Source organism: Agelaius phoeniceus, chromosome 3, assembly GCF_051311805.1.
Source record: "Agelaius phoeniceus isolate bAgePho1 chromosome 3, bAgePho1.hap1, whole genome shotgun sequence".
Lineage (NCBI taxonomy): Eukaryota > Metazoa > Chordata > Aves > Passeriformes > Icteridae > Agelaius > Agelaius phoeniceus.
In genome coordinates, this window is record NC_135267.1 from 63,656,654 (window position 1) to 63,682,896 (window position 26,243).

A 26,243-nucleotide genomic window follows, 5' to 3' on the forward strand; every position below is an offset into this window, starting at 1 on the left:
TTCCCCTCTTTCAGTTTCAGTTTCCCTTTCTCCTCTTTTTTTCCCCTCTCTTCCTTTCTCTAGCACTACAGTAAATGGTTGTCCCAAGGATGGAAGTGTCACCATGGTTCCAGGAGCTCTGACGAATAAAGGGACTGAGTAACCAAAGACCAGCTAAGTGGAAGGTGAAGGGGAAAGCCTCCTTGGCACATCAGTAGCTGGAGTGCTGGGCATGAAAGCATGAAAGGTCTGCTCCACAGACTGGTTTGCATGATTGATTTCCCTGGCATTAACTTCCAAACCCTTTGCCTAAGTTGTTGACCCCAATGTGGGTTTACATCTTTATATACAGCAAATGCATAAAAACTTTTTATAATGAATCCATGAATGACAGATTGCTGCCCTGTAACTCGGTAGCTGTCCCTGAAGTTATATAGATGTGTCTGATTATAGCTCAGCCTTTCAAAAGTAATAAAATGAAGTGGCATTTTATGTAACTCAATGGGTTACAGTAGGAAGCTGTTAACAGTAGAGGATTAAAATAAAATTGTTCTTGGTATTTAAAAAGTGATGAAATGAGGAGAAAAATAAATCCACCCCCAAATGCTGCAAATCACTCCTTACAAGTTTGGCATCTGCCAAGATTCTACTTGGGAAAAAAAACCCGGGCTCCTTCCCTCAGAGGGTCCTCCCACACTCTTTGAGGCATAAAGCCCAAGGGTAGTGTTCACTGTCCACAGACACACACAGACAGACTGTACACAGGTGCACCCAGCAGCCTCATTATGAAATGCCACTTTTCCCACAGGGCTTTTTTAATGCTTTCTAAAAGATATCACTTATATCAATCCTCGTATTCTGTGCATTTTCTGTGATGAGACTTAAATGCAGGGGAGCAGATCTGACACATTTCAGCATATTTCCATCTTCTTTAGAGGTAAGCAAGAAAAGGTAGGCCATTAGTGTGTGACATTTATTGTTTATACAGTAGTGTGTATTTATCAAGTGATTGGCTGAATCAAATTTTTCAGCAGTGATAAGAGTATTATAAGTTGAATGAAAATATTGATAATGAGGGACTACATCCAGCTGGAGAGAAACAAATAGAAAGGAATAACTCCTGAGTTTTTAATTATTCATTTGTATTACTTTAAAATACCATCCCAGCATATCGTCAGTTGCCATGATTTTATTTTAATTTCTATGACATGACTGCCACCGTAAATAAATGAGATTGCATAACTTCCAGGTCATTCACTGAATGTGGCATTGAATAAATTACAAAAGGGAAAGGCATATTCTGCAAAATGTGTTCCCCTGATGAGATGGAGTTAGTCTTGCACATTTATTTCCAACATTTTGTCTAGGCGTGTACCTGTCTCAAGTACTTAAAAAAACACAAGATTATTTTCCAGAGTTCCACTGTGTAATTTTTGCCATTAAACACTAAAAAGGAGAAATAAAAGTCAACCATTCACTATTAAAAGACTTTAATTACTTGGAACACTAACATAAAAAATGTTTACTTGAAAAGGTTTCTTTCCATTTTAGTCCATCTTCAAACCTGTTACACTATATTTCACTGACTAGTATCACAAATTACACTGACAAGTTTCCTCAAAGTTGCAAAAGATAGAGCTACAGTAAACTGTTTCACAAGTTAGAAAAAGTATATAAGAAATTATTCTTTCCCTCTTCTTCTATGATGAAGCAGAAACTTAGCATTAAAGTAACAAGAACAGTCATTTTAGTGCTAAGTATATTTGACATATTTAACCTCAAAAATAAATAAATATGTACAAGGGAGGTTACAGCATGTCAACTACAAAACAGAAAGCTTTACATTGTAGAATTGAGAGCATTCAAGAGCAGCTAAGTGACACAGACAGTTTATGATTACTACATGGTAGTAAAAAAAGAGAAAAAAATCTTAATTCAGCAAAAATACAGGTAGATGTACATTAAACTGATAGGTTACAGCTCAGCTTCATTCAGGATGCTGTGGGGTTTTTTTTATTTATATATTTTTCATCTGTTATATTTTTTTGATTCCTCATTTTTTTCAGGAATGTTTGCTTTTCCTTCTCTTCACTTTTGAACATCTTAGTCAGGTAGAAATCTCACAGTAAGCTGCTATATGAACACTATTACCTACAGTAGTTAAGCAAGTGGGAAGATAAAATATAAGTTCAGTAAATGCTTGTACATAATCTCTCTGTAAATTATTTCAATTATTAAAGATATCTGACAACACTCCTCCCTGTTATTAATTACAGTTTGAGTGAATGGGGCTGACCTCCATTCATAGACCACAAATGTATTTGCAGTTATGAGACTGAGGTTTTGCTCAGGTCTGTGTAGTGACAGTGGTGTTCCTGGGTGGGATCCATCGGGACATCCTCCTCCCACCAGGTGTCTGCAGCCAGGGGAAATGTGCCGTTTGTGCGGTCACAGCATTAAATGATCTCTGCACACAAAAGCACGTGCAAAGAGCAGAGAAAGCACAAACCCACATCCCTCATCACTGAGCATCCACCTGCTTGGCAACCAAGAAATCTCAGCACAGCTTTATGCTCTCTGAATTCAAAGAATTAAATATGTGGCTAAAAATATTTTGGTTAAAAAAAGGGATAATTAAAAAAATTAAAACCTCCAACTGGAGACATTCTCCTCTGAATGTGGTACTTGAAAAAACCTTTTATGTTTCAGCACATGTCCTCAGAAACATGTGCAGCTACAATTTTTACAAAGCTTGTCATAGGGTGGAACATAGTTCATGAGGAGAGATGCCCTTTTGGCACTCAAGGTCACTTGCTAATATGTCACACATTTATAGAGAGTAAAACAAGTAAACATTTTATGCTCTTGTCTATTCTCTGCACACCCCCCATCCCCCCTCAGTGTCATGGAGACAGCATAGCAATATGAAATTCCTTAATATTGCCTGAACATTTAAACTCTGTGCATCCAACAACCTCAATCATGTCATCCAACAGGGCAACAAAGGGATACTGATAATGTTATGTGCCCAGAAAAATGTTATTTATTTTTGGTAAACATGTTCCAGGTTATCCTAATGTTGCAATGCCATCTGATGGAGGTGTCTATACATACAGTATTTGTGAAGTACAGAGATTGACACTCATGGGTTGACACAAAGAATTGACACAAAGAATTCATCTTGCATTTAAATATTTAGACTTAAATTTTAGCACCGTCCATAGTTTTTAGATTGTCTCTGGTATACACTGTCATATTTACTGCGTGTATTGTTATAAAAAATATGTGTAGAGAGAGTTCTAGGTATATGTTTGTATAACTATATATAGTTGAATGCCTTTTTGTTATTTTGTTTTGTGAAAAAAGAACACTAAACACAGACTTGAGATGGAAGACACTGCATTTCATGCATACCAATCAATAAATGCTGAGACACAACTCTGTGAAGACTGTTTTCTATGTATATGGATACAAATTTGCCTGCATTTACAGCATATGCTGTTTTGGTGAGTAAGGTTTGCATGATCAGGTATATTTAGGCAAAAATGTTTTAAAATAACCCTTTAAGTGGTGGTAGGGTTTTATTCACTCATGAATAAAGAGCACTAGACATTCAAGAAGCAAGAATCTAACAAGTGCCACAGGGAAAATCCATATTTTTCAAAACAAAAAGACCATCATAAAATTGCTCAATAAAAGCTTGTCTGTATTGCATGACATGTCTGCTATTTTCTCCAGGAGTCAAGACTTGCTTCTGTTTGGATTATATTATTTTAAGTTAGGCTTGTGGCTCTTCAGTCTTACAAGATTATAATTAGCTGTCCAGGCATCATGCTGGCTGGCACACATTTAAAAACAGCTCAATACCATGGTAAAAAACTGTCATTTTCCACAACAGTAAAAACTTAAAAAAATCAGTCCTTAAGTGGAAGCTGTTTGCAGGAGAACACTATAAACTGGGAAAAAATAACTGAACAGATCACATTTTATGACATTCAATATTCTCAATTCCAGGCACACATTTTGTATTCCTTTGATTTAAAAAACCAGCAAATCAGAAACCCAGTTAGAACTTTGTGCTGCGACTAAATGTGTCGGACATGATATTTTTATAGAAGCTGTCGGAGTGAGGATTGCAGTATCCTTTGACTTTGTCAATAACCTGATGGACAGGGATGATTGATGTCTGTTCTCCATCCTCCTGGGCAAATTTTGAAGATGGCTTGTCAAGAAAAACTTTCTCTAAGAGGAAGAAAAAGCAACAAGAAGTAGTTAGGGCCTCTTAAGCAAATTCACAGTTTAAAAGATGTGTCACTCCCACATTGATATGCCTTCAATTGCCACTACTGCTGAACTAAATTACTGCCCTAAAATAAGTTTTTGGCTTGAGATTGCTTCTTCTAAATTCTTTTGAGATGTCTGGTTTTGTGGGCAGACCTTTCAGGTATCACTTGAAATTATCCCTCTATTATTTTGCCTAAAGTGTTACTGACTCCTATGACCTTTTAACATACTAATTTACTGCTGATGCTCTGAATCTTACAAACTAAAAATATTTTGATAGCACTGGATCTCCATAAATAGTATCTCCACATAATAAAGTACTGTAGAATGACTGTGAAAAGATTGAATTATTTCAACAGTGGATGCTTTGAGCTATGCACAGAAATAATATAATCTGTGCTGAATGTAGCAGAGAATGTCTTTCCTCCTAAAGCAGATAACCAGAGCCAAAACTTTGTGATTGCCTAGCCTCACCTTGTTTTTTCCATAATGTGCAGGCTGAAAACTAAGGAGGAAAGGATGTAACAACGGGGTCTCCCTTCAGAGTCCATGAGCTAGAGGTCAAGGGTGAACTGAAGAGGTAAAGAAGCAAGGCAATTCCCAGCCAGACTGGGAAAGTCTGCTTCAGCGACTCGCATTCCTGCTGTTCAGAGAACGGTCAGTAGGTAGAGCTAACGTAGCGAGAAATGAGAAGGAGAGGGCTTGTCTCTCATTTTCTCAAGCATGCTGTCCTAACCGAACTCTCTTTCTATCTCTTCCACGCAGTGAAGCTGGAATAAATTCCCTGAACCTGGGCAAGATCTCTACCACTGCAAGCCAGCAGTAAGGTGGAGCACCCTGGGAAGAAATGTCTTCTACAAGTGATAGTTTTGATGGCTGTTTACAAGACCTCGGTGAAGTCATCTCCTAAAATTCCTTGTTAAAGGATCATTTAAGAATTAAGCATACTACTTGAACCATGACTTCATAAAAAACTTTTCTTAGAAATAAACCAACTAGAAATAAAAAGTAACCCATCCCTGGAAGAGTCATGATGCCAAGCCATAAAAGAGCACAAAGGAGAAATGCATTGCAGACAGAGAAATCAAAACAGTTTCACTCATAAAAACAGAAACAGGCATGTTGAGGCTTATCAGGATGAATTTTCAAAGCACGCAAGAATGTTCATGAATTACAGTGAGTAACTCCATGTCCAATGGCAAATTTCTGAGTACTGAGAGCCTTTCAAATGTATGCATTTACTAACCAATGGCTTCACATCTAAGTACAGGGTCAAAATCATGTATCCCTGAAGTGTGAGCTGTATGACCAAATTCTCTGCAGAGATCGTCTTAAGTTCTGATTCACTGAAGTGTTACAGAGGATATTTAAGTACTTTCTACAAGTAGTTTGGTTTGGGCTTGTAGACAGCTGGGACACAAGATGCCATAGTGACCTCTTTTGTTCACTCATGAGGGATGATGCATTCTGTATTCAAGCAGCAGTTCATAGATTGGCTTTCAGGCATATATAATTCATCATTAGGAGTAATTTTGGGTGCTAATGGATATAAAAATCTCAATGTCTAGAAGACTAATCCAGTAATGGCCACATACCAAATATAAATATATTAAATTTTCTGTAATAACTTTGATAAATACTAAAGAATCTTCTGGAACCCAATCAGATTGTTTTTGCTTTTTAATGTATACTTTGTGTATGGGTAATTTCAGGATAATCTCCTTTCCCCATACTACTGCTCACAGGCATTAATTTCAGGACATTAACATCTGTTTTCTAAAATGGTATCTTCTAAATGCTGTGTGCCCCATGCAGAGTGCAGACACCCAGAGTTTGAAGCATGCTTGTCCTTTGATTCAGCATCAGTGGTGCAAGATGTAATAGAAATAAGCAGCGTTTCTGATTAGCAAAATCCTCTGCGTCAATGAGGACATCATGCAAGAAGCATCCCTCCACCCTGTTACAACCATGCATTCAACAAAAGCAATTCTCACTTTACCTGTAATGCTCCACCACTGATGAGGAAAGGGCCTTAGAAGACATTATCTACACCACAAACACATGAATGCTTGTGTCAATTCCAGGGAGCACATTATTACCATATGTATCAACAAGACTTGCCAAGACAGGCATTCTTTGCCTGCAATTTAGCTAAGTTGGCAAACTGAGAAGTTCAGCTGTATTAACAATCAGAATCTGAATATTATTTTTTATTACTTTTATTATTTTTACACATGAGAAGATATGTCAGTATTTAAAAACCTAGTGTTATCAAAAATTCCCATAGAGCATCACAATAAGAAGTGTATTTTGGAGAACAAAGTGAAATGTATTAAAATTCCAAAAAATAAAAAGAAAACTGTTGTATTCTCTTAATGCCCAAAAATTCTTCATATTAAAACCTTTGATTGCATTAAGAACTGCAATCCTTTTAAGCAATAATTTATGCATGGGATTAAGCTAATAATTTTTGAAGAATATATATGAGCAAGTTTCTTTTAACTTTACTATTTCTTATCTGGAACAGTTTCTTTGTTTTACTTCAAGAACAACTTGCAAAAACTCCAGCACTAAGTCTTCTTAATTGATAGCCTGATATTAAAGATGCTGTTTGTGGAAGACTGCTGGCAGAAGTGTTCCTGCAGGGAGGAGATGAATGAACAGGGCAACCTGGGCGCACTGCACACCGAACCTGACCTGGCAGCAGGGACAGGCAGCCCAGGGAGGCAGGCACCAGCCATGTGCTCCCAGTGCACTTGTGAACAGCAGTCCTGAGAGCAAGCTCAGGTGCTATCAGTCATCAGGAATTTCTAAGATACTTCTCATTTTTACTGTATTCAAAGCAGATGTACTTCCTGTATGTTCTCAATAAACAATAAAGTTTTAAACCTTTAAAATGCCTGATGCACAATCCCTCATGCTAATGGATGCACTGAATCTTGGTCAGTGAGAAAACAACAGTGTAATTAATTTTAAAAAAAGAAGTGTTTGTGCCTAACTGAAGCAGGTAATGATCATCAATTAAAATAATAGAAGGTATTTCCTGGAAACTATGCCATGCATCAAGAAAGGTGAGTGTCCCATCATAAATGAGACATTGGGGGCTTAACAAAAATAATTAATACTTAAGAAATAACATAACTTGCATTCTAGTGAAATCATCTACTTCATATCTGAACATTTTTTTCTGATAAATATTTTAAAACAAGTAAACACACCTTTGAGTTAAATATGGTCTCAGATTTTATTTCCACTATATTTGTAAAAGAGTATTGTATAATAATGCTATGTGACTTTACACAGGACAAAAACATGCAGTCACAAAATCAGAGTAACAAAAAAAATCTGAACTATATAACTGAATTTCTGAAATACTATCTCAGACACAACCAAACTTGCAAATCATTCCAGCTGCTCTCTTTCTTTGCTCCCTAATTTTAAAGTCTTAAAATTAGCACATTTTCACGGTATGAGTGGAATACAGATGATGCCTTTTATTACATATACTATTGATATCTAAATAAATAAGCAATAGATATGGCTATTTGTAGAAGGGCAAGACAATGCATACTCTGGGAACACAGTATCCATTTCCGAGTAGGCTCCATTTGTCGTTTTACCCATAAATGTTTTACAGTTAGATGAAAGGAGTTTAACCAAGACAATCAGCTGTGGACTTGGACTCTGAAGACTTGATTCCTATTTCCAGCTGTACTGCCAGCTTTCATGTTACCTTGGGTGAAGAACGCCATCTCTCTGTGCTTTGGCTACCCTGTGTTTACAATAGGATAATAAGCAAAATTTGCTTTCATCAAGCCTATTTCATTTAGTATGGGAACATATGGAGATCAGATCTATATATTGGATGTACTGCACATTAGGTAATGGTTCTTATTAAACAGTAACATATATTTAAACAATACTGGCACTATATGAATTGATGAAATTGTCTCTCTTTAACCTTGGGGTAGAAATGCTTGCTGTGCCTTTAACACAAACCTGTGTGCTCACAGATGCACTGGGTTGCAATGCAAGGACTCACCTGTATGGCTGTTTCGTTTGCAATATGTATTCGTCGTAGATTTTGATTTGGACGTTAGATAAGTTGAATTGGAGCCAATGGAACTAGAGGATAAGGATTTCCCAAGATTATCAGAACTCTTCTTTATAATATTGGTTGCTGTTTTGCTCCAATCTAAAAATGATTGAGAAGTTTTACATTAATAACTACTGTAATAAATGCCTAATTTATTCAATTATGATTATTTCAAATATCTGATGCATTTCTTAGTACTGCTTTTAATAAATACCCCATCCTTTTCCTGTTAGGTATCCTCTTTGGTTCTTAAGAATGATAAAAGTATTCCAACTTGATTTACTCTACTAAAACAGTTGAAATTGGTGGCTCTAACATTCTAACAATAGTTTGTCTGGACAGCAGAACTGCAAGTATGACTTGGCTTTCCAGAATGCAGAAGAGCAGAGGACCTGTGTAGCAGTATAGGGATACCAAACTTTCCTGGTCTGAAGAGCAAAATCCAAAGGTGATAGGATCATTTACAATGATCTTATCATCTGAGGGTTTGATCTGCAGCTGCTGCTGTGGAAGATACTACATACTGACAACTAGCTTGTTGTTTGGCATATTGGCGCACAATTTACATAATAAACAAATTTACAAATACATAAAAATTTAAATAAATATTCAGTAGTTCACATTTAAAGAATTTGGTCCAAACATTAACACAATAGGCTCCTATGCTGGAACAACTTCTAAAATGAAATTAAATAGCTAATACCAATAAACTGACTGAAGAAAACTAACACTTAAAACCTCACCACAAATGTCCCAATACCAGTAGAATAAAAGTAGCTAACTACTTTTGTACCATGCAATTTTGGTAAGTGCAGGAGGTTTCACAATTTAGTCATCTTGCTGTTATTCACTGTTATTTCACTTCAATTAAATTCACAAAATGAAAGAGAAGTCGAAGCCAAAGACACGTGGGCCACTTTAGTCTTGATTTAAATCAAACCAAATTATAGTAAATTATTGCTAGAGTGTTTAGGTATGCAAGTTCACATTTGATTTCTGTTTCACTGTTCTGCCTGAAAACAGTGTCAGGTTCATGGAGATTAAAACCAACCCATGGAGATAAACTGGTTTACGCCAGACATAATGACATCACATTAACTATGCCACCGAAATATTTAAATCCTTCATGTTTTTATTTCTACCATATTCATATTTATTTCTACCTTATTCACAAGCTGTCCAACAGCAGCACAAAAAAAAAAAAAAGTAAATAACTTGATCTATCTTTGTTTATCAGTTCAGGAGTTATAGGATTAATCACATGGAAACTAAACATATGAAATAAATTGGATGTCTGATCAGAATGAAAATGATTTTCCTAGTTTGTATTAACCCTTTGAAATAATGAATGAAGTTTTTTTACTACAAAATGAAAGCTTACCATAGAAAGCAATGAGTTTATGTCACCTTACACCAGCTGTAGATTTAACACTGGTCATTGAACAAGAACCATATGAGAAAGAATTATATGGTCCAAATCACCACATCAGACAGCAAAGGAAGAGCCAGTTGCCTGAACAAAGCAGTCTCATGCCATCCAAGATGGCCAAAGGTGCAGGAAACTATAAGTATAGTGGCCCAAGCATTAGACTTCTCATGTGTCCAAACCAACGTCTCTCCTTTCACTCTGACTGTTCCAGATGAAGGTTCATTTCTAGAACCTAACAGGCTTCTGTTAAGGGAATTTTCTACATTTCTGAGTCTCTAATAGTCTCTGAATTCAATGGCAAAGGACAGGACAGTTTAAAAGAGGCAAAAATAAAAGCTAAAGAAGTTGTAATATTTCTATGCAACTTTTTAGAATTGCTCGTACATCAGCTTAACCATCCACGCAATTCAAAGTCAACATACTTTATTATAGGAGAAAATGAGCAAGACTGGGCTTGGGATGACAAAGTTTGAATCTCTGGATTTTTTTATTTTTTATTTTATTTTTAGGGTCTGATGGGCCTTCCAAAACCATCACCCATATATCTCACTTACCTTGTATTATATTAAAATAACATAGCAAGCTATTTGCCTGGACTTTTATAGACAAATGCAGCACCTAAGGAGGGGAGCTGTGAACTGCCTTTACCTGAATTGTCTGCCAGTCGGAATCTGCCACAACAGAGATGTCTCCTCCACTGTTTCTGCACATTTTCTTTCATAGCACAATGGAATACAAATATAAACAAACCTGTGACAAAAGAAAATAAACACCAAATGAAGCATGTGTTTATAAACTGAAAATTTCAGATTAACTGAAATTTGTAATCAGAAGACTATGGAGTACAAACAAAAAAAATAATCTTAATATTTTGTTATTGGTATCCATGCATCATTTAAGAGGTATGGAAATTAACTAAAGTTGTCCTATTCGCTAGCTGCTATGTAAGTGTCTGGGATATCAGAATACAGAGATTGGGATGCCTTTTATTGGCATTGTTGATTTAGCTCAGTGTTCATATTTTTCTTTCCTTTTTTTTTTTCTTTTTTGCTTAGAGGGAAATGATTGAAAGGCCTTTTCTTTGAAGCAAATAACTATTCTGCACCCAACAGGACTGCAAGAGAGAGACTGCAAAATAAATACCAGTATTATTATATTAGCAAGGAGATATTTTATCTCCTTGATATGGTTCTGTATGTACAGAACTGTGGGCTGTATTCTTTTAAAACCAGACATCTTGTAAATGGCACTTAGGGGTGTCCTAATGTTTTATGTGCATCCCATGCATGTACTTGAATGATTATGAAAATGAATATGCTCACAAGTTCTAATTAGGAATCCAGCTTCTTGCTCCCAAAGAAAACTAACAGATTTTCCTACTCAATTGTAATAAATGTGTTTAAGAATGTTTTTGTGGAGTTGATTTTTCTCATGGAATTTTAGAGTTTTTATTTTCAAGACAGGAGATAAACATCCTACCACATGATAAGGTAGGTCGTAACAGGGCGTATGATATGTTTTCATCACCTACAGATGTACTTTGGAGCTAAATATAGTAGTTGGAAATGCTCCTGAATCTTCTCAGGCTGGCACTGGCTGTGGAATCTTTTGTTGTTCTGTAGCTTAGCCTGCTTCTTGTTTTACTTATACTGTCTGTGAGAGAGCCAACCTGAGGCTGAACACCTGACAGCAAAATGCTATTGCAAGATCCCTCATGATTTTATCTTAGATGTGAATAAATGCTACATAATGCAGGCAAACATGGTCAAGTGGCTTCCTCTAAAACCATTCCTTTATGATCATCATGACTAGTTCTGAATACTAATGTCTACTATGTTTCAGCTGTCAGAACACAATGACAGGGTATAGCTCGGATTATAATGTTTTGGAGAATCAAATTATCTTCTCTCCTCCAAACTGCTGAGGCCTAATTTTGCAGTAATGCATGTCATTGAATTGGACTTGTATTTGCTTATCAGGCCAGGTTGAGACCTCTGAATTCAGTTAACTTCTGGTAGGGGTTGGGTCATGAGACACAATCTTTCCAAAGTTTTTCAAGAGCTGATGGGGAAAGGAAGGAAAAGCACATTTTAAAAAAGGCATGACCTTATGCATCTCAAATGTAATGTCTCTTGGATCATGGTTACTGTATTTGCATTTAGTAAAATATTTTTCTATATGATTTGTTTAAAGCACAGAGCAAGTCCAATGCAACCACTATCAGCTCTTATAGGGCTGGAGATATGAAGCTGTTTGTGGCCCAAAGTTCTTCTTAGGGCTTTTACACAGCTTACAAACTTAGTAAATTGATGCTTAATTAAATTGCAGTGAATGTTCTGAATATTTAAAAAGAAAATGCATATTCCATAGTAATGCAAAACAAATGTACTGCATTAAGTACTTTGCCTTTGCCCTGTCTGGGCTTGGTCTCCAGAATTTTTTTCTCTGTATTTCATTATTCATTAAGTTTACAATGTGCTTTTAGTAGTACAGCTTTGGTTTTGGTTCCCAGAGACAAATCAGATCCTAGGCTTGGTTCTAACTTGGCTCTGACTTGAAAGTATTTGGCTTGCCCAGGCATATATATAAAATGAGCAGCCAAAAAAGAAATGTTCCCATATTTTTTACTCTGAGTGTCAAGGAGAGAGTGTCAAGAATTTCCTTTGTAGATGAAACAGCAAAGTACAGTAACACTAACAGTTGCTGCAATTTGCTTTTTCATTGCCAGTGCACAGAAAACTGCTGCTGGAGGCTGCTGGTATGGCTTGAAATACTCATGCAGCTTTCAAAAACATGAGAAAGAACAGATGTATTTACCAACATCTCCATAATTAAGCTGCTAATACTGATGAAAGACTTGCCATATTGAAATACTTTTTGCTGCTAGGGAATGTTTTTGGTACAGATTTGCACCATTCCATCCCCTTACTGCTACATGAACACTGCACCAGTTATATAGGATGTTAAACATCCTCTTCCTTTATTCTTTAGCTTTGTCTAGCTCTTTCTGACACAGCAATAAGTATCTTCAGAGAGAAGATTTTTATCTCCTATTGCTTGATCTGATGTGCCAGAGCAGAGACTGCATCATCATTGCTACCACAATCCATGAAAATCTCATCACTCTTCTTTTTACATTTACTTCTCGTCTTTTTCAGTTTCATCTTCTGACTTAACTGTGTTCCAAATATTCATCTTCCTTTAAATAGTGCCATTACCCCTCTTAGGCAGTGTTGATCAACCTTGTATGCACGCTGCACATACAAGCTTAATTGATTGCACTGGAAATTCTGGTTACAGAGAACTTGTTCAATTTGACCCTTGGCAAGGTTTTCAGAATTTAAGTCTTTTTTCATGTTCTTCCCATACTTCTGATCTCTCTAGGCCTGTCTGAATTTCTAACACAGACACAATGCTGTAAATACTTCATTAGGCTGCTAGGGGAGTATCAGAATGTGTCCTTTGGAAAAAACAGTCTCTAGTAAGAACACCACATCCAAATATTTTTTGTCATTTTGCTTAGCATTTTAGGTTGAAACTGACCCAAACAAAAACCCACAACATGATTCTCTTTCCATGAAAGCTCAATAAATCTTTCAGCACAGTAAATGCATCTCAACTGTATCAGATAAAATCGGCACAGAGAGATATTAAGTACTTTTTCCGTAAAGAGAAGATATTTTGCTGACCCTAAGAAAATTTCATTTTTATCTCAATATTTGTGTTGCATAACACGTTTCCTTCAATGACATTCTTGAGCTTGCTTTTTGGGGTTTTTCTGGGTTCCCATCCCCCTCCCCCCCCCCCGGCAAGTTTAATTTTTACGTCAATATGTGTATGGCATAACACACGGACTTCCAATATCCTCAAGGTTTTCTCTTCATTGCATATTTAGTTGTTCTTTATAGGTGGATAGGGCAAGCACTAGTAGAGAATTTTATGGCAATTGAGACATACGCAAATTTTAGCTCTGAGTTAAATTTTTATAAATATCAGCTATATCATTCTGTAATTTATAACCATGTGATTACAATTTACAGCATTTTTAAAAAAGACAAGCTATGCTGGAAAGTAAAATATTGAAAACTTGAGTAACAGAAAGAAAAATAATCTGACTGTAACAGTCACTGGATTTTTCTTAAGCAAAGAATATCCCATATATCTCTGCTATCTCTCCACAATGAGGCAGGACTGAATTTTATTTTATGAGTTTCTCATGCCTTAATAAAATATTTATGAGTTTCACAGATTCCCTACAGAAATAAAGTAAGGAAAAAGGCTTCCTATATTTGTTATAATCAGTGAAAGGAAATGCTGAAGGTCATATAGCATGTATCTCAACAGAGAACACTGCCAACTGTTAGCTAGGGAGAGCTCTATTTATAATGTAGCTCATTTTATAGAAAAAGACATTGAAACCATAATTAATTTACATAAGATATTCAAACCACCTGTAGTTGATATTATTATTCCACGTAAGGGGAAACTAATGATGGTTAAAAATCAAAGGAAAACCTGGAGAGACTGGATATGAGTTCCCTGGTCCAATCACTGGGCATAGCATGCCCCAGAACAGCAACAGATCAAATATTTGTTCACAGAACAAAAATTCAGCTTACCTTGCAATGAATTGAAAATTGAGAAGAGGTACAGGAAAGCAAGAGTTAAGGGACCCCAGGCAAAAAAGGCAAAGCCCCATGTCATGCCCAGGAGGAAGGTCAGGCTGACCACGCTGCGGAGGTTCCTCAGGATCTCTTCCTTGAGGCTCCGGTTGGTTCTTTTCCCGTTCCTCCCGCAGATTTGCACCATCACCACGATAAACATGGCGACATTCATTAGAAACATGATTCCAAAGTAGCCGGCACAAGTCACGTAAAAGACAACTTCGTTCTTGATCCAGCAGCTGTAAAAAAATTAAAATAAAATAAAGGATCATTTTTGATTAATGGAAACTATCCTTCCATTAATCATACAACCAAAGGAAAATGAGCCAATTTCTGATACCACCGATGCAAAAATATAGTGTAGAATGAAACATTTGTCCATTTTCTGTTTGGAAACAGGATGAAGCCCAGAAGCATCTTAAGTGAGTATGGCCTATAGTACTAAAATGTGAGAAATCTGAGGGTTGTATCACATTTTAGTTAAAACTAGTTAGAAAAAATGGGAAATGGTGGGAACTGCAATCCCATCATGAAAAATGTTCAGAGTCAGTACATAAAAATTCACTGCTGTCATCTGTGTGAAGCACTTGAGTGCTTTAGAAACGGAATGAGCAAACTTAGATCTTCACTGTCAAAATCTCAAGTTTCTGCCACTGGAGCTAAGGAAGAACTTGAATATGACTGGAGAAGAAGCAGGACTTTTGAGGTAGCCATTTGACAGTCAGCCATATGAGAGCTCTAATTCCTCTTGCAGCAAATGGCCTGAATGCTCAGCATGATACTATAATAAAATTCAAAAAATTAAAGTTTTATTTATCATAATGAGGCTTTGCCAGGCAAGGAAAAGAGCACTCACATAAAAATTTTGGCATTTGGAGTTATTATGTGGACATCATGAGAAGAACATAGAGGACTATTGAACTACATTGGCAAAAGGCTGCTTGATTTACAAAGGAAACTATTTTTATACAAATTCTTTCTTTGCTCTTACCTAGAAAATATACTTTTTATTTAAGACAAACCAAAACAAGTATTTTTATTTTATTTTAATGAAAAACTTCTGCCAGAGGCATGTTTGTTCCTGGCATTGGGTAATGCAGATTTCCCTCCAATTTTTCTAACAGCCTTCTTCACGTTACAGATTCTAATCATTCAGGGTTTTGTCCCTTTTTGCTTGTTTAATGCACCATTGACTTTTCCAAAGCAACTATAAATGCTAAATTTCAAGAGATCTAAAGAAATACTCACAAGTCATCTCCTCCTTGCCCGCTTGCATCTCTGCCATATAACTGCTTGCCATAAATACGACTTGCATTTGTATTAGCACTTGCTAAAACAATTGCTATCACCAGAGCTGGCAAACCTGTAACACAAGAAAACTCATGAGCTGTCAAATCTCCTAAACTTTCAAATTCACTGGGCTAAGCTGAATTACTGATATCTCTATCCCTTTTACTTTAGTGCACAGCATCCTGAGAAAACTGCACTGAGAAGGTAGAAGGAAACAATTTTCCAAACAGTACAAATATATAGAACCATCAAAACAATCAACAGGCATTAATGAATAAGCCTTGTAATGTTCTGTAAGGTAGGAGAAGTTTGGTATGTGATAAGGAAATTAAAGTAAAATAATTAACTAAAGTAAAATAATATCCCTTAATTGCCCAAAGTTAAATTTGCAACTGCACACAGGCTCTCATTATACAATGAAAAGATTAAGAAATTATTCCAAAAATGGGATCTAGTGGAGGAATTTTTTGAGTTTTTTTTTTATGCTAATGTGAATTCATAAAGTTGCGTAACTGGGGAACATGAACTTAAATCTGTAATTTCTCCACTGCTTCTCTCAACCACATTATATTATCTACCCCATATTATATATTTTCTACAGTACTATACATATTATATGTGGTCCCCTTGCTTCCATAAAGCAAACTATGTATTTCTTAATAAAAAAGTCGAGGATGTATTTGGCAAAATGGACAACTATGCAGAAGAAAACTCTGCAGAAAGGTACAGCTCACACAAAAGAAATGCATGTTTCCTGATATGCCTTATTTACATGTCTTATCCTTGCTATAACAGAATAGATTCAAAGGGGAAGAGGTTAATTTGCTTTTCCGACCACTCAGTCCTTGTCCTCTGCTGAGGTTGCCAAGAGGATGCTAGTTGCCAATGGAAAGACATCAATTATCAGCTGCACTGAGGTCAGTGTTCTAGCCTAAGGTTAATGGCTTTGCATTGTGTTGTATGATTTCAAACACAATATGCGCATTCAGGGAGAAACCACAGATTCCTGATACAGACAAAAATGAAGAATAAGTCTTGCTGCCTGAGTCTTGTAGTTATTTTTCAGTATTACTTTTTCCATTTCTGTCCTGCTGTGTACATTGCTTAGGGCAGCCAGAATCTCTTGGTGGTTTAAATACAGTGCTGAATCTCAGAAAATTTTGGTTGTTTGTGATTCCACAATAGGCTTTGTGCTTGTTGGCAAGAAAATTTAAGCTGGAATTAAAGTTTTTGAAAGTTGATGCAAAACCTCCATAGGCTTTGCAGTAACTGCAAAAGTTTCTGCATTCATTATGTGACACAGTCCTCCATCTCTGACACAGCACTCACATTTCCCCTCTCCCACTCTGGCCTCTTTGGAAAACAAGACCAGTTTATCTGGTCTCTCCACTCATTCTGGGGCTGGGAGCTGCCCTGGGTGGGGAGTGCCAGTGAGAGTGTATTTACACAGAAGCACAGGGGGGAACTCGGTGACAGAGAGGGCTGGCTGCGTGCCGGCACTGCTGCAGGCTGGGGAAGGAAACCACACACTGATATAAATTCTACTCTGTATTCCTGATAGAGAGCTTTTATATAGCAGCATTTATGAAAAACATTTTATACAACAGCATCCATCCTATGTAAATATTGCATCTAGTGAACTCACCCCAGCCAATGATGCAAAACTTCAGTATGTATCGCCGTATGTACGTGTTGAACACCTTCACTAGAGCAATGTACATGTGAACAGCTTCCAGTCCCATCCATGTAAAGGTGGCCAGAAGAAAAAAGTGCAAAAGTGCAGCCACAGCTATGCAAAGGCCATCAATATCAAAGGATGCAATCCAGCCATCAAGCAAAAAAATCAGGTTAAGAAAGAGCAGGGCTGTGCTCAGATTCATCAGGATTTTGGACGGATAATCTCGTCGTAGCTTCCTAATGAGAGAAGCACAGGTGCACATGATTAACTTGCTGCAATCACACAAACCACCTCCTGCAGCTGGGCTTACCCCTTCACAAAGTCAATCAAAGCACAAGGAGCCCCTTCCAGCTCGGTTTGTGCAATAAGACATAGTGGTGTGTATTTCTGTGTGGGATTGTTGAAGGTTTCAGCTGTGTGTGGTGGGGGTAAGCTACCAGTTCTTTGGGTCCATGATGAGCTAATTAACTGCTGCAATATTTTAACAACTGATTTTTTTTTATTAAAAAAACCCCAAACCTTTAAATTAAATATAAACCAGTACTTTTTATTTTAAATGAAAACAAAAAAAAAGTATAGCTGACCAGAAGGTCCTCTGTGTTCTATTCATATGTGGCCTTATATGTTAGCTTAGTTTTTGGAATATATTGTCCAGTGGATGTGGTTTTCTGTTTGTTTTTAAATAGTCTCTTAGGAAGAGCGGAAAACGTAATTTTTTTAAACTGATCCCCACTGAAATCTGCATAATAAGGGGCAGCAAACAATTTCTACCAACTTGAACCAGAACACTATACCATAGGTAATGTAATAGGAATGCAATCACTGAAGATATTTAAAACTTGAAAAGTCCCTTCTTCAGCCCCCCTTCCCCCTCCTGTCCCCAGAAAATTATCCTCCTTTAGCAGCTACTATGTCCTGCCCTGTTACTGGCATAATGCTTTCTTTGTGTTGACATGACTTCATTTTCTCTTTTCACTGTTCACAGAACTGTAACACTTCAAAATTTTTGCTTTTTCTTGAGTCACTTTCACACTTCAGCGGGATTTCTGTTGAAACTGTTTTAACACTTGAAATTTATGTTCATTTTATCTCTTCCCACTTCTGTCTTAAGGGCTATAGGATGTAATTGCTCTAGTTGGAAATTTCTCTTTTTAAATTTGGAAATTGTTATGCTCACATAGGCAAGCTTTGGGGTTTTTTTTAATAAAAAGCCTGTTTGACAATTTTAGAATAATATCCATCTGTTCAAAATCTAGAGGATTCTGTCTTGCCAGAAGGAACATTTTGATACACATTCCTCTTATTCCCTGGTCTGAGCAGCACAACACATTAGAAACTGGAAGAAAGACTCTGAACTTCTGTCCCCTTGAAAAAGTTTCCACTTTACAACACTGTGACCCTGATTTTGCAGGTCTGATTTTTTCTTCTGCCATGGACTTCCCCTCCTAGGGAAATAAACCACGCTAACCACGTAACTAACTTATTTTATTCTGCACATACAGGTACTTCTTTGTGATGTTCTTCACAGAATTAGTACTTACTCGAACGCAATGTATGTCAGAAGAGTTGCAGCTGAAAATATAGCAGATATTCCACAGCCTATGTAAGTGATAAAGGTCAGGACCTTGGTGTTCTGTGGGTCGATTTGCGTCACGGCTCTCTGCAGGTCCTGTGAGAGAGAAGGAAGAGACATTGGCCGTAGGCAGCACTTCTGCTGTGAGCACAGCACTCTTTCTTGGTAATGGGTCGAGTAAAACTGAAAAGCACTCTGGCAATACCACTGTAACCTTGACACTGGGGTTCATTTTTGCTGCGTGTTCTCGGTCTATAGTTGTTACACTTCTCACTTCCTTCCCACAGCTCTCCAAAACATTGTGCTGTAAGTATTATAACTTCTGGGAACAGAAGATAGAGTCTGATTCTGATCCTTATAATTCAGTACTAGGAATTGAAATGTCCTTCTCAGGAAAAGTGTCCAGTGTCCAAATTTTAATTCTGTTGCTTGTATACAACTCTTTTTCAGAAGATGTAAGATTTAGAAAAATGTAACTTTAAAGTATTCATACTTAAATGTGCAACATTGTAGGGAATTTTTGGCATTTTTGTTATAGGAATCGATGCAACTAATCATGTACAGGTGAAACCAAGGGCAAGCTACTGCATTTTGGATTTAGGGTCTGTTTTGATATAAGAACTACACTTTTAAATAAAATTGGTCAGAAAAGTAGTGATAAAGACAACAGAAAAAAAAATTGGAAATGAAGCAGGATTCTGCTTCACAAAATTCTAAGGATTCCCTTTTTTTTTTCTGTCTAACTGTAACTGTCACATGGTACCATCTGAGAATGAATGTCAGTGTTATTTCCTTTTTTTAAGAGTGTTTGGATTTATATCACTGTGGAGAAAATGTGTGCAAACACTAAGATATAGTTATGTCAATTCTACAGTCATTTTCATTGTTGTCCCTAGCAAAACAAGCTAACAAAAAGAAACGTTAAATGCTGTAAAACTTTGCATGTTTTGTAGGAAAAGGCGGGAGCAGGTTTTTCTTACTATCCATACCAGCCTTATATGACAGTTTATTTATGCATAAGGAGATTGTTTTTTGGAAATAACTTAGTATCTGAATTAAAGTCAGAAAAAATTATTAAAATGGAAAAGCAACTAGAATGGTCAAAACTACGTAAAAATCTATTGGAATGCAGCCCAAATTCAAAGACCTTCTGCCTGATTTCCTACTGCCACTGAAGCATTCAGGGAAGAGAAGGGGCTCATTGAATATATCCTAAAGAAAGCCTTTTCTTAATCCCTTTGGCGATGAAAAGTGGAAGAAATTTGTGGCTTTTCCATATCTACAAAAAATTTGTGGCTTTTCCATATCTACATCTCAGCATGATGTGACGAGAGCAGTTCTATTAAGAAGGGTCTGGAAGGCCAAAGCTGAAAAAGTCAGGGTATGTGGCTCCCTTGTGTGGTTTAAGTCCTATTTGACACTGCCACATGTTACTTCAAACCCCAAATACTTCCACTTAGGAATTATTCCTGCTGTGACCAGGAGCCAACATCTTTTCTGCAGCTATTTTTTACAGGCCAAAGAATGTTAATTTCAGCTGGAAAAAAAATGTATCAGCCCATTATTGAGCATAAACAACAACCAAAAGTTCAGAAAAGATAGCACTATTCCATTTTTTCTTGTTGGGATTTTTTTTTTTTTCTGGAAAACACAAGTGGAAATTGCTGGAGGCAGCTGAAGGCTGGAGGCTATGCTGCTGAGGTTGAAGTGCCTCATATGGTTCCCTCTTTCATCTCCTGGACAGACACTGCTCTGCTGGCCACCCTGTCAGGAGACTTTGCTTAAGGCTCTGACAGAGCATGGGCTACGTGTTCTGTACCAGTGCTCTGGGAGCAGTCTTTTTCCAAGGGAAGGCCTGTAACATTAGGGATCCCCAAATCTGAGTAAAGCCAAGTAAGAAAACAGCCAATATGGGTTTACACATTGTGCAAAAGGTGCCACTTCATAGTTTATGACATTAGATAAATCTTGTCAAGTTTGAGAACCAGATTTGCAAGGGACAAGCCAGCCTTTCTGTCTAAGGATGAAAGAGAATTATTGTGCTCCCTTGACTTTTCATCCTCATTACTATTTCGGCTGTCTGGAGGATGTTTTTCTTTCCCTGTTTTTCCCTACAATGAAAGTCGCTTTTCTTTTTGTTCTGAAAACAGCATTTCTAACTATTTCTCATGCTTTTTTTTTTTTTTTCTTCCTTTTTTTTCCTTTTTCTCCTGCAAGCAACTTCTCACTTTCTCAATCTGGGAATTTCAAATAGACTTTCTAATTCACTTCCCTCATGTTCCACACCTCCTTCCTCAGTTGCAGGTCATTTTGTCAGATTATACAGTTAAGGGATATGTCAGAGATACCCTGAAACTTAGGACTCATTAAGATCGCTTTTTTCTCCTGTCTCTCTAGTAGAAATATTAGTACTGGGCCTTAGTTATATTAAGCTGGATGTTATAATATGTTATTTGTATTTTGGTATCACTCAGAAGTCTCAATCTCAGGTCTTTTGTGGCACAGTATTTTTGAAACATAGAAAAATCTCATGGGTATGTTTTAATTATTTAAAAATAATATTTAGCCACTTTTAAAGAATTTAATAATGATAATAATAACAACAACAATAATATTCTTCCAATGCTGACTTTATTCATTATCTCATTCCTGAATCCTTATCACTAGCTACTTTGTTATGACAAGATAACTCATGATATAAGGGGGAAGTAATGTATTATTATTATTATTTTAAATTATATGCAAAAGAAAGAACCCAAGTAACAAAAAATGAGAGTTGTCTTGCCACCAGATAAAAGCTGTGTTGCTGTTCCTGGGAAAAGTAACATGGTGAGTAGTGAGCTTGCCTACCATTAGGACCCCAAAATGTGTGAGGTGGTTGCATAAGCACACAGTTTCATTTTCATTGGACTCTGCATCCACCAGGCAGCCCGCAGGGTTCCAGCCACCACTGCCACCTGTGGAAATGAAACATGAGAAACTGACGTCCAACAAACACATGTCAACCTCTCTTTTAGAAGATTTCTCACTTCGTCCTGTGCAAATGCAGAAGTGCTTTCTCAAATTGAATGAGCCAGCATTAAAAACAACTGCAAGAGAAGCAGGTGTCAGATTTCCTAGTTTCTGCAAAGAATCACCCCAGATGAGTGCCCAGAAATGGACTACTGAGCAGAAGCAACAGATGAAGACGTATAATAAAGGTAGGGAGCTTTTTGGTTAGTGAGTAAGACATGGGTCGCGCATTAAGACACGCCTTAGTTTTACCCAATAATAAGATGGTTTTAGAACTCCTCTTCCCCCCTCTGATGTGATGACTACACCTGCCTGCCTCCCACTCATCTATCCTCAGGCACATGAAAGCTTTTACAGCCCAGGAGCACAGGGTCCCACCCTTCCTCTCTGCAGCATGTAATGCAGAAGCTCAGAATGGGTAATCCCAATGATCTCTGGTGGCCTTACAAAAAAACATGAAGTGAACTATTCCCAACCCACCCCACATGAAAAGGCTATTCTGAAAAACAAGTAGAAAGATTTTAGTTTTAAAAATTAAATGTTGAAAAGTAAAAAGTGTTTCTTTATTCATTTTTTCCCTGCCAAAATACGAGCTAGTTTTGTGAAATCGTTCTTATTCTCTGACTCTTAAAGACATTTTTCTCATGGCTCTTGACAAAATCCAGCCTAATTTGCTCTCTAACTTCAAGACAATCAAACACTCAAATTCAAGACATTCTCCAAAATACTGTGAAGAATACTGTGAAGATATTCCAAAACCACTTAAAACTCTTCTCCACTCAAGCAGCCACTGTGAATAGTTACTTCCATCCCTGTGTTGTTTCTCCTTTAATGTGATTCTCAAGTTCAGCTTCCTAACTAGTTTTTATGATTTTTTTGCTCATTTTAATCCTGCTGAATTCTCTTCAGTTGCTCAGTCTGTATTTCCTACTTTGAATTACAAATTTGGATGTTAAATTTTATTTCTTGCAAGACTCTGGGTACTGAACCTCTCCATCCAAAATCCTCAGCTCTGTTTCATTGTAAGGAAGAGAAAATTCTCAGCAGTGATTTCTAAAACAGAGACATCTGGAAATTCATCCCAGAGAACGACTTTGTGCAATGGATTAAGAGCCTGAATAAAACACCACACACAGGTTTGGCAGTAGTGACCATTCTTTGATGAAGAATGGTCTAAAAATGTTGCTTTATTGATGTGTCTCCATATGTGACCATAAAAGCTTATAATCCATAACAGTGCCAATCTTACACCTATATAACCAAGTTCTTTAAAAAATGAGCAGTTAAAAGTGTGCTAAGACCCATTCGTGTGTCTGAGTAGCATTATAATTTAATTTGCTCATACAGACAGAGCAGAGAAAAACTGCAGCTACGGGAAAAATTTGGAAAAGCTTAATGGAAAATTTTTAAATGTTAAAAACATTTACATTAAAAACAAATTTTAAAAAGGAGCATTTAAAATTTGCTGTTACAAGTAACTATGTTACCCAGAAAAAATTATACACTTCATTGAGTGGACTTTATTGAATCCTGAAATGATCAATTTGGGAGCAAAATAGCCAATACTGTGACCAATTTTAAGACTCAGACATATTATTCCCTTCATGAAAGAAATTACAGTACTTTCAAACTTACCATTTTTGTTCATATCCCAGAAGACACAGGTAGGTTTAGGATCTTCCTAAGAACAGATGTAAAAGTAGACTTTGTATATCTCTTCAGACATAAATCTCATCATTTACAACAGATGTTGCAATGCATATATTTTCATTTAATGAGCTGAAGAATCCATATAATTTGATTGTTGAAAATTTGCCTAGTGTCAAATTAGAGTTTTTTCCTGCTAGAAAAATGGATTTGTCCAAATTGCAAAATCTGGAGCACTGCTTCTATGTACTGTTCAAGAGTTCCCTTTGTACATCCTCAGAATAATGATGTTTTCAAATTATTGAAGTTATCCATGAATATGATGTCTTTATATAATCTAAATACTTTCACCTGTTTACTGCCTTAAGGCTTCTTCATGAATCCTCTCCGTAAAGCTTGAAAATGTACAAGTGACTGCTGAACCCATGTGTAGGTTGTTTTGCCTCACCTTAAAATATTCATTGTAATGCAATGCAAGACAAAGTCAATTGAGCTGTGACAATTACAAACCAGTTTCTCATTACATAAACAATTTACTTAGGTATTTAATTTTAACATTTTCTTTAATGTTTCAAGTGCTAGTGCCTCTTTTGAATTAGATACTGAGAACGGAGTCAAGCTCACACATTTTCTAACTGGAAGAGTGTGTGCCAAAAGGTTGCATTTGTTCTGTATTTCCCTAAATTTACTGTAGTCATCTTTTATAATTGTGTTTCTGTCCATTCCTCTGATGAAAACCACATAACAAAAAAATAATTCTGGGAACTATTAACAGTGCAAATAATGTTTGGTCAAAGAATTTAAGTAATCATGAAGTAACAGTGTAATAAATTATGTCATGAATATGGTCATTAACAAAGGTTTCACCAACAGTTATTGGCACAAAATTGCTTCTGAGGGGTAGAATCAATTGTCTTGCAGATAAATATTAGGTCATGAATGGAGTGTGAATGTATGAGGATGGGAGAGATTATTTGTTTCTGTGTTGTGCTTGCATGCTTTTGTCCTAGACTTCTTCATTTTGATTTGAGTTAGATCTTACTCAAAATCCATCCATATAAATAATATTATAATCTTAGCTTTTGCCATATATAATCTGCATTCCTCTTCCTCTGAATAAACAGTCTTGTTTTACCTGAATTTTGGTATGCTTGATTGTAACCTTCACATAATCCTGAAGATCCTGAATGGTTAAGTTTCCAATACTGCATGCTACCACGAAACTGGTCAAATTGGCAGGATTTTCTGCATCCTTCAAGAGATTAAGAAAAATATACTAAGTGCTTACATGGCACATAACATAAAAGCCAGAGTACACAGTTTCCTTTTTGCAGCGTGCCAGAATAAGTAAGTTGTCAGCATTTCTGTACTTTTGATCACACAATATAAGAATGTTATGTTTATAAAATCAAATTATGGGTTAGCCTCATGGAGGCTTTCCTACTTTTCTTGTAGCCATAAAGCATAGGCACAATTATAGAGAGAGGCTAGACAGCAAACAAAATTATAAACTCAAACAATGTGGCAGATAACAACCCGTGATATGATTAGCTCATTTCCCTAAACAAGCATGAACGAGCTCACTTATCTTATTGTTGATACTGTCCTTTAGTAAATGCAAAGTTTTTAGAGAATAAACCGTTTTCTGGACATAGTTGCTAAATCACCCTCAATCTTACAATGAATGACTATGAAGTAGTAAACAAATTCAAAGCAATGTTACATACTGAAGGGGATAGCATTTTCTGTAAGGTCTTATTTGATAGGAATTGAAATAGAATTCTGACATTATCATTGACCAGTAGGATTTTTAACCTGCAGCTGACAATTTTCCAGAAGAGGTGTTTTTCTTGGAAATTAATTATTTGCTGAAATGGGGGTGCATTAGCAGTGCTTTTTTCTTTTGATAGGCTTCTATTGGAACCTGCACATTTACATGCCTGGTTGGAAAGCTAGGTTACTGCCTGTGGCAGATCTTAGGTAAAATAAAGTCTTCTATTGCCACTCACTTTCCCTCCCAAAATCTGGTCTGCCAAACTCCTGAACCCTTGATTCCTTCCATTTAGGAGTTTTGTTAACATAACAAGACATCAGGTTTCAGCTCAGCACTGGGCTTGTGAGATCCCACCACTCACGAGAGACACAATAGCTTCTGTTATTCGGTGGATATTATCCTGAGAAGAGTATTTTATTTCCCAAGAACCATATCCAAGAATTTTCAGACACAGTATTTCAGATTATACTGGAGCTTTGTGGCAAAATTTCCTAAAACCTTAAAAACTGAAGAGGAAAGAAAATGCAAATCTCTAGGCAGTTCTTTAGTACTCAGACAAGAAAAAGTCTCTTGGCTACCACCTAAATTTGAGCATCCAACAAAGTCTATGGAAGTCCTTGGACATATTTCCACAGGTTTCAATGGATTCTGTCTGTAGCAGATAAGAAAAACAAGACACAGTTGGTCTCTTTAGTGAAGGCAATTTAATGTATTCTTATATGTGCTTTAAAGTAAAATACAGATTTCTACTTATTTAGCCATAAGGCTATGTTCAGCTGAAGTTCAACAGTTCAGGCACAGATGTTTACACTGAACA

At 36.6% G+C, this 26,243-nt stretch overlaps 1 protein-coding gene and 1 long non-coding RNA gene across 5 annotated transcripts in view; one reads left to right on the top strand and one right to left on the bottom strand.

Annotated features, from left to right (window-relative positions):
* Window positions 1-1,452: 1,452 nt before the first annotated feature.
* The window catches only part of ADGRG6 (adhesion G protein-coupled receptor G6), a 110,823-nt gene continuing 86,032 nt past the window's right edge, over window positions 1,453-26,243 (bottom strand). For 2 of the 4 annotated variants that reach the window (XM_077175458.1, XM_077175457.1), the window contains 10 exons: window positions 24,788-24,904; window positions 23,641-23,686; window positions 21,844-21,950; window positions 18,962-19,089; window positions 17,388-17,656; window positions 15,701-15,815; window positions 14,408-14,691; window positions 10,437-10,538; window positions 8,306-8,458; window positions 1,453-4,221 (listed from right to left, as the gene is read on the bottom strand). In XM_077175458.1, the coding sequence (XP_077031573.1) occupies window positions 4,046-4,221; window positions 8,306-8,458; window positions 10,437-10,538; window positions 14,408-14,691; window positions 15,701-15,815; window positions 17,388-17,656; window positions 18,962-19,089; window positions 21,844-21,950; window positions 23,641-23,686; window positions 24,788-24,904 (1,497 nt within the window). In that variant the 3' untranslated portion in view covers window positions 1,453-4,045. Of the gene's footprint in view, window positions 4,222-6,262; window positions 6,310-6,397; window positions 8,036-8,305; window positions 8,459-10,436; window positions 10,539-14,407; window positions 14,692-15,700; window positions 15,816-17,387; window positions 17,657-18,961; window positions 19,090-21,843; window positions 21,951-23,640; window positions 23,687-24,787; window positions 24,905-26,243 lie in introns of those variants that run through there. The other 2 variants (XM_077175460.1, XM_077175461.1) reach the window with 2 other exon arrangements.
* LOC143693572 (uncharacterized) lies at window positions 3,352-6,387 on the top strand. Its single transcript, XR_013181386.1, has 3 exons — window positions 3,352-3,485; window positions 4,761-4,920; window positions 5,029-6,387. It is a non-coding gene; the product is annotated as an uncharacterized LOC143693572 (long non-coding RNA).